This window comes from Parus major, chromosome 22 (genome assembly GCF_001522545.3).
Source record: "Parus major isolate Abel chromosome 22, Parus_major1.1, whole genome shotgun sequence".
In the NCBI taxonomy this organism is placed as follows: Eukaryota; Metazoa; Chordata; class Aves; order Passeriformes; family Paridae; genus Parus; species Parus major.
The window spans coordinates 514,790-523,973 of NC_031790.1; the positions used below are offsets into that span (position 1 = coordinate 514,790).

The window sequence follows — 9,184 nt, forward strand, 5'->3', positions numbered from 1 at the left end:
GGGGTGACAGGGTCAGGGGGGTGACAGGGTCAGGGGTGCCATGGTGATGGGTGCCATGGTGATGGGTGACAGGATCAGGGGTGCCATGGTGATGGGTGCCATGGTGATGGGTGCCATGGTGATGGGTGCCATGGTGATGGGTGCCATGGTGATGGGTGCCATGGTGATGGGTGCCAGGCTCTCCCCCAATCCAGGACAAACCTGGCTGTGTGCCCTGGGTTCTGCACCCCATGAACTGAGATTCTTCACCATCTGCAGCCCCCCCAAAGGGAGGCACCATCCCCCTCCTCCCTCTGCAGCCACTCCTCCCTCTCCAGAGCAAACATCACAAGTTTAATCTGAACTGTTTAACTTTGCACTCAAACATCCCACAGGTTCCCAGAGCCGCTCCTCAACTTCTGTTTTTAACCTGATTTATGTGAGCTCACCTGAGGGCATCCCCAGGGCTGCTCTGCCACTCCAGACCAAATTCCTCTCTGTTTAAGCTGGGCTTAACCACAGCTGAGTCTTTGGGAGGGCTGGCCCTGGCTTTCAGCCCTTTTTTGCAGTGATTTACACAAAAACTTGGGCTCAGGCTTGGCTGAGCTCTCCAGGCAGAGGAGCAGGCTGGGGCTGGACACTTTTTATTCCCTGATGGTGCTGGAGCTCCTTGGGATGTTCCTGCTCCTCTCCTCCAGCCCCAGCTCCTCCAGGGCTGGCTCAGAGCCTGGGGCACAGACTTTGGGGGGCTCAGCCCCAGCCCCAGCCCTGACCAAACCTCAGCCCAGCTCCAAGAGGCCAGGAAATGTCAGCCAAGCATCTCTTGATGGCTCAAGCCCAACATGAAAACTCTTTTCCCAGCTTTAAATTGAAACATCTGTAAGGAAAGAGCAGCCACCAATACAATAAACCCTGGAAGAAAAAAAGATAACTTTGTTTTTTTTTTCCTCTTCTCCACAGTCACAGCTCCCTGCCTCAAATACCTAATTGCAAAAGCTACTGACAGAGCCAGGCTTTGTTCTTTAAAACATTTAAACAGAGGTTTGAGTTACTCAGAAAGGAAGGCTGAAAGTACCAAGGTATGAAGGAGGCAGGATGGTCTGGGCTGGAGGCAGCCTGACAGGTGAGGAGAGAGATTTGCAGGAACAAGGTTTTACAGGAACTGTCAAGTGGAAAAAAGGAGAAAGTCAACAGCTGAGAACAGAACTGAGAAGCAGTGGAAGAATTTAAAACAGACACAATAAGGAAAAACACAGAGGATGTTAAATACAATCAGTATTTTTTTTCATGGAGCAGAACCTCACATGGTTAAATTTGAGATTAATGACCCCTCCTCAGCTATTGCAAACACTCCTGCTGTAAGGAGGGGGAATAGCAGGTGTCTCAATTAGATGATGCAGATCTCCCAGTCCACTCAAATCCCTCTACATGACTGCAAAAAACTGCCCTTAAACACTTCTACCGTGCCAATTGCAATATTTATTTTGATTTAGATTAAGTTTCTCCAAGCACACACCCTTACTTAAAGTGAGCATCAGGCAGAATGACTGCAAAAGGCAGAACAATTGCAAAAAAGGAAAAATCCTTTATGTCTCTTCCTCATTAAAAAATGCAATCAGAAAATGATCCAGTGTCTTCATTTTAGATTTAATGGGGTCTGGAATTTTCTGAGTACACAGAATTTTCTGTGGGCTGCAGGTGCAGCTCATCCTCGTGGTTTCCCAGGAAATGAAATCCCATGGAAGGCTGGAGGTGCCATCTCCTGACTCATTCACCTTCCCCAGGTGAGACCCAGGAGGTCACTGGGCCCTTCTGGAAACCCAGGGAAGAAAGGGAGAGAAATTCTGCAGCTTCTGGAAGCTTCCACTCGATCTTGTGCTCACAATGAACACACAGCCAGCTCCTCCCTCCACCACAGCACTGCTCCTTCCACCAAATCTGGGAATTCTAATTAGCAAACAGGATGCTGAAGTGTAATAAATAGAAGGTTACTGCCTAATTAGCGTGAGTGGGAATGACCTGCAGGCTGATGCCAGGTGCTCATTAGCAATCTCTGTCCAATTATTGAACGCCAGAGCATGGTGCCAATTACAGAAAAGCCATTTATTTATGAAGTGTTTCCTGTCCAATAATATCTACATGAGCTAAGTTAAAGAAAAAATACATTAAAGTCCTTTTTAAAGATGCATTTGGGGGAAGAAGGAAGTGGAAAGCGGATCATACACAATTAAAATTAACGAGGAACGCTGGCCAGCTCAGCCTGGGGGTTTTCAGCTGATAAACACCTTCCCTGGCCAGCGGGGAATTTGGTCTGGAATGAACTTTCTGTCATCCCTGTCCCCACTCAGGGGCCTCAACCCTCTCCAGGCTGTGCAGGAACAGCCCAGGATGGGCACAGGGAATCTGCAGGGACAGCTCAGGGAATCTGCAGGGACAGCCCAGGGTGGGCACAGGGACTCAGGATGGGCACAGGGAATCTGCAGGAACAGCTCAGGATGGGCACAGGGACTCAGGATGGACACAGGGAATCTGCAGGGACTCGTGTGCCAGCTCAGGGTGGGCACACAGAGCCATCTCCAGAGCCATCACAAGGAATTCTCTGCAGATTCCACACCCCCAGCACTGCAGCTTGCCCAGGAAACATCCATGCAACAGAAGGATTTGGTGCATTCCCAAGATAAAACTTCCTAAATCGTCAATTCTGAGCTGCCACATCCATCCCAAGAGCTGAGACAGGACCTGGCAAAGCCTGAGAGCAGCTGAGCACCGCTGCAAGAGGATCCAGGAGGAGCTGGCAGAAATCAGAGCTGGAGGGATGAACCATTTCTGCATTTCATGCAGAATTCACTCTGCTGCACTGCTCACCCATCACCATCACCTGCAGCTCTCAGAGCCTGGCTCAGGGTGAGCTCTGAGCTAAGCTCCAAGCCTGGTTTAAAACAAATCAAGGATCAGGGAGTTCTCCTGTCCCAGGAGCTGCTCAGCTCCTGTTACAGCTGAGGATCCCATCCTGACTTCCACATCCCTTCGTGTTCCTCCAGCACTCCCACCAAAGCCAGCCTGGGCAGCACATGAAGCTGAATTTCAGGTTTTCTTCTAAGACTTGCTTCGTTTGCTTTAAATTTAATTGAATTTAGAATCCGCAGAAATGTTTCATAGCGGAGGAAAATTTAATCAAATCATTCAGCTCCTTCCTTTATTTTCCCAGCCTGCAGCAGTCACTCAGATCTGCTTCTGCTCCAGATTGTTCCCTCCTGACAAGCTCAAACCACTCAGGCATTAACAGGGGGAAGCTGGAGTTTCAGCAGTGGCTTCTGCACGATGAGGAAGAAAGAGAAATTGGTTGGATTAATGAAAAAGTCACCCTTGAACTCATGGGAGAGAAAGGCCCTGAACACTCAGGGTGGATCAGTTCACAGAGCACTCAACACCCTCAGCTCCCACTTTAAGAATCAAGTTTTTAGACATGAGCTCAGTGTGGGATTGGATTTTCCTCTCAATTTCCAGGGCTTGGAGGAGTCAATCCCTCCTGGACCGCTGGGAGCAGATCTCCTGCAGCTGCTCCCTCCAAACCTCTGGCTCCAGCAGAGGAAGGGCAGGTGCTCAGCAACGTTCCCAGCCCCACCAGCCTGGACATCCTCACTCAGCTCCCACCCTCCTCCCTGCTCCAGAGCCAATTCCAAGTGCAGGAAACACCCACTCAGGAGGGGAAATCCAGGGCAGCCGCCACCAAATCCCTGCACACCCACAGGAACCCAGAGATTCCCATCTCCAGAGTTAATTCCAGAGTTCATTCCATCTCTCCTTCCCCTGTGGCATCACCCTGAGCCCTCCTCTCTCCCCCTGGCTGAGCATCCTTGCTGTGCTGAAGGAACTTCCCAATCCCATTTCCAGATTTCACCATGAGCATTCCCTGTGAGCTCAGACTGCCACAGCACAGGCTGCTTTTGGCAAGGACCACAAAAGCAAGGAAGAGGGAGCATTATTATTATTATTATTATTATTATTATTATTATTATTATTATTATTATTATTTTCATTATTATCGTTATTATCGTTATTATTGTTATTATTGTTATTATTGTTATTATTGTTGTTATTATTATTGTTGTTATTGTTATCATCATTATGATTATTATTATCGTTATTATTATTGTTATTATTATTCTTGTTATTGTTATAATCATTATTATTATCATTATTATTATGGCTATTATTATTATTTTTGTCGTTACTATTATTATTGTTATTGTTATTATTGTTATTATTATTGTTGTTATTGTTATCATCATTATGAATATTATCGTTATTATTATTATTCATTATTATTTTCGTTATTATTATAGTTATTATTATTGTTATTATTATTATTTTATCGTTATTATTCTTGTTATTGTTATTATTGTTGTTATTGTTATTATTGTTGTTGTTATTGTTATAATCATTATTATTATTGTTATTATTATTTTTATCATTATTTTTTATCGTTATTATTCTTGTTATTGTTATTATTGTTGTTGTTATTGTTATTGTTATTGTTGTTATAATCATTATTATTATTGTTATTATTATTTTTATAATTATTATTATGTTATAGTTATTATTATTTTATCGTTATTATTATTATTGTTATAATAATTCTTATTGTTGTTATTATTATTTTATAATTATTATTATTTAAATTGTTATTATTATTGTTATTGTTATTGTTATTATTATTATTATTATTATTATTATTATTATTATTATTATTATTATTATTATTATTACTATTATTACTGCACCCCAAAATGCCTGCAGGAAGCTCCAGGACCAGGGAGACCCGGGGAATTATTGATAAACGCGAACCTGGAGCAGCATTTTAGCCCAAACCAAGGCTGTGTCCCTCGGCCCAAATGATTCTGTGAATTTCCTTTCAGCAGGTTCTTGTGAAAAGAGGAAAACCAAACCCAGGGACTCAGAGATGGGGGCAAATACTCACGGAGTCGATGATGCCCTGCAGGGCTTCAAAGCCATCATTGACTGGGAAAACGTGATCTCTGCTGTCAGCAATCCTGGCCAGCTGGCCCAGGAGAGGAAACAGGAACACACACATCAATTAGCCAGCAGGCAGCAAATTACTGCTTCTCCAGGTAATAAATACATTTATTAAACTCAGAAATAAAACCCTCAAACGATCAGCTGCTTCCTCTGGGTTTGAGTCCAGGGAGATTGTTCTAAATAATATAATTATTAATATTAATATTCATATTATTAATATTCGAATCAGAAATTCAGGGGTCAGACATATTAATATTCAAATCAGAAATTCAGGGTCAGACATTAATATTCAAATCAGAAATTCAGGGGTCAGATGTATTAATATTCAAATCAGANTCAGATGTATTAATATTCAAATCAGAAATTCAGGGGTCAGATGTATTAATATTCAAATCAGAAATTCAGGGGTCACACATATTAATATTCAAATCAGAAATTCAGGAGTCAGACAAAACTCTGTGAAATGTTTGTCACTAACGGAGATGTTTGATTTTTACAGCACAGTTTTGCCCTGGAAGAAAAGCTGCACTCGAGCTGAAGGGTTATATAGCAATATATATATATATATATAATATATAATATGGCACCATGGCTTTTGCCATTTCAGTTTTATGGGGAAAAACATCCCCACAACTCCTTCCTGCCTCCAGCTCAGCCAATTTGCTTTTCTGCCTCTGTCCCTGCCCAGCTTTGGCAGAAAAAGGATGAGCTCAGTGTGGGATTGGATTTTCCTCTCAATCCCCAGGGCTGGAGACAAGCAGAGGGGCAGATCCACACAGAAAGGGACCAAGAGGCAGAGTCAGGCGGATCCTCCAGACAGAAAAGGGAGGAAAAGCCCTGGCAAAGGCTCGAGCAGGGGATTCTGAGCCCACCCAAAGCCTGCAGGAACTGGGGGCTCCCTCACCTGGGTCTCGTTGAAGTCCTTGACCCCCACACAATACACGGTGGCCCCCAGGTCCCGCGAGCGATTCGCCTGCAGCGAGAGGAGCCACAGTCACCTGTGGGGAACTCGGGATATTCAGCATTTCCCACAGCAATTCTGAAACCCTTCAGCTGGGAACAAACCCCTCTTTTAGTGTTTAACTGGAATTTTTAACCCCTCTCCTTGCAGTGTCAGCAGAGCTGAGTCAGGGGTGCTGCTGTCGGTGGAGTTCACTTTAGATTTGTGTCTGCAGAGCACCAAGGTGGAGTTTTCTCACTGGGGAAAAGCTTTTCCTTCTCTTCTGCACCCACAGCAGCAAGCCCAGACCTTTCAGTGTCTCCCTGACTGCAAATGTGTGACAAAAGTCACTCACCTCCCTCTCGGAGTAGAAAAACAGATCCTCGTGGAGCTCCCCATCTGTCAGGGCGATGATGACACTGGCAGTTCTGTAACCTGAACACACAAAAACCTCTTCAGCCCCTTGGCTTTGCTGCTGCTTGTGTTACAGATACATTTTATGTTATTGGCTTTTCACAAATATTAAAATGAATTTATGTGTGTAAGAATGAGAAATTTTGTTTTGTATTAATATAGTTTTCTCTATTTCTGTTATTGATGAAATTTAGAAATAGTGGTATAATACATTTATGTTAGGCTGTGGAATAGTATTAAAATAAAAACTGGTTTTGTTTGTATAACCCAAAGACTGATTAAAAAAAAAGATACAGAACTCCTGCATTTGTAAACTTATTATTAAATAAATTATGCAGATGAAGCCAGCAGTGCCCAGAACTCTGGGGGAGGAATTTATTGCATTTCTGGGATCAGGGAATGTAAATCTCAATGGTGCCAAGAGGATTGATCCATTGGGAAGGGGGCAAGAGAAAACTAAACAGAAGAACACCAAAGATCCTAAGAAAAATGGATGAATATGTGTGAGAATTTATGGATATGAGTGAGAATTTATGGATATGAATGAGAATTTATGGATATGAATGAGAATTCATGGATATGAATGAGAATTTATGGATATGAATGAGAATTATAGAGTGAGAATTTATGGATATGAATGAGAATTTATGGATATGAATGAGAATTTATGGATATGGAGCAGGGTTCTGTTTTTAAGGGACAATCCTTTGTCAGTGAGGTGAATGCAGACACACCCAGCCACATCTGTACACTTTATTTTTTCTCCTAATTGTTTTTTTATTAAACTTCTAAATCCTATAAAAATTATGTGAACCTCATTTTTCACATTTGTTAAAGCAGCTCAGGAAACACCCTGAGTGTGAGAACACTCCAGGGGCAGAACTCTGCTGCTATTTCAGACCCAGAAATGAGGCTGCAGCCATCAAAAACCCACTGCAGCTTGTTCCTACCTAGCTCCAGATTTCATTCATGCTGTCAACTCAAGAAATCCAGAGGGGATTTTTCAGACTGTGATAAAAAAAGCTCAATTGGGATTTAAATGAAGATGGTGGGAAAAGGGCCTAAAATCTTCAAGATTCCTAAGAAACATCATTAAACCTTGCAGCCTTCCCTTCCAAACCTAAAAAGTTTTTACATCAATTACAGGGGAGGAAAGGATGAACATTTTTCCAGTTGTCTGCACTTAGCACTGGTTTTAATAATTTCTGGTTAAAAAAATTTTGTACTTAACATCTTCTGCATGCATTTGTGTTTCAGAAGGAGGAAGAAATGGTTGCATGAACCCTCCAGCAAAAGTAAAGCAGCAGTTTTGGTGAGGGTGGGCACCTGCAGCCAGCCTGAAACACTTTAATTCCAGCTCCTGAAAGCTCCACTCGTTCTTTTTTCCCTTTCAGGAATATTTCCCTGCCTGGCACCACATCCCTGCAAGAACAGGAGCCGCCCCCACCCTTCCCACAAAGAATTAACTCTGTTAAAGTTATCAGTTAAAGAGAAAACAACAAGCATTCAGTGGGTCAGGGAGGCCTCTCACCGTGAACATTCTCGTAGTAAATCTGCTCACTTGCCTGAAATTAAATCAGAAGATTGTTATTAATAAATCAAGAAGAGCTGGGAACGTGTGGTGCAGCAGAAAGGGATGAGGCAGTGGGGATGGCACATTTGCAGCTCTGGTTTCTGGCAGTTGATTCACAGAACAAGGTTCTTGTCTGGGGTTTTTGGGGATGGCACATTTGCAGCTCACACTGAGCTCTGGTTTCTGGCAGCTGATTCACAGAACAAGGTTCTTGTCTGGGTTTTTTTTGCATTCCTGCAAGGTCTCATCAGCCACACCACCCCCAGAGCTCTCCCACCCTTCTCCTCTCTGAAAATCCTGCCCAGAGCCTTGAGGAACATCCTCAGCCCAATTTAATATCCCTGAGCAGCTCCAGGTCAGCTGCTCCACCTGCAGATAAACCAAACCCCTACTGAGCTTCTGCTGTGGGTTCACATCTCCGTGATGGGGCAGCTCCTTTGAGACCCTTCAAACCCTTCCAAACACCCACATGGGGCAGAGTTCAGCTTTACAGAAACCCCTGAGGGGGTAAAACATGTCCAAAACGTGCCCAGAACGAGGTCAGAGCAGGCAAGAAGGGCTGCAGGTTTTTGGCCACCCCAGGTGTGAGATGTGAGCTCTCCCCTCTCAGCCCAGGTAGGACTGACAGCTTTCCACGGAGCCACGGGGGTCTCCATGGCACTGCCTTCTCCTGAGAGAAAAGATAACTCTGCCCACGAGAGCTGGGGGCAGAAATAAAGAGATTTATTATTATTATTATTATTATTATTATTATTATTATTATTATTATTATTATTATTATTATTATTATTATTATTTAGTGGAGTTTGCAGCTCCAGCACTGAGCCCTTGCACTGCTGGAGCCAAGGGAAGGGTCTCACCCAGCCACCAGAGAATTCTGAGCCATCCCCTCGTGTCCTGCAGCTCCTGAGGAGCAGAAACACCTCCCAGGCACCCAGCCTGCCCCAGTTACCCTCTCAAATCCTTCGTGCATGTAGGTGTCCCCTCCTGGCAGCACCTTCTGCAGCTCCTCCAGGCCCTGGCGGATCTGCTCCCTGCAGGGAAGGCACCACACTCAGAGCCAGCAGCAAGTCCTGGCAGGTCCTGGCAGGTCCTGGCAGCCGGCTGGGGACGGGCAGGGCACGGCCAGGCTCAGGGAGGGGGGAACAAAGGGTTAACTCGGGGTTTGCAAGGGGTAGGTGCCTCTCTGAGGATGTGGAGCATCCCCAGTGCCTGGGGAAAGCATCAGGACAGCACCA

At 44.3% G+C, this 9,184-nt stretch overlaps 1 protein-coding gene across 1 annotated transcript in view; it reads right to left on the reverse strand.

The window, feature by feature from the left end:
- Positions 1-9,184, reverse strand: part of ANTXR1 (ANTXR cell adhesion molecule 1) — a 44,985-nt gene that overhangs the window by 29,242 nt on the left and 6,559 nt on the right. The window contains exons 4-8 of the mRNA XM_015648622.2: positions 8,899-8,980; positions 7,905-7,938; positions 6,315-6,394; positions 5,924-5,992; positions 4,961-5,041 (exon numbers count right to left, since the gene is read on the reverse strand). Of these exons, the coding sequence (XP_015504108.1) occupies positions 4,961-5,041; positions 5,924-5,992; positions 6,315-6,394; positions 7,905-7,938; positions 8,899-8,980 (346 nt within the window). The remainder of the gene's footprint in view (positions 1-4,960; positions 5,042-5,923; positions 5,993-6,314; positions 6,395-7,904; positions 7,939-8,898; positions 8,981-9,184) is intronic.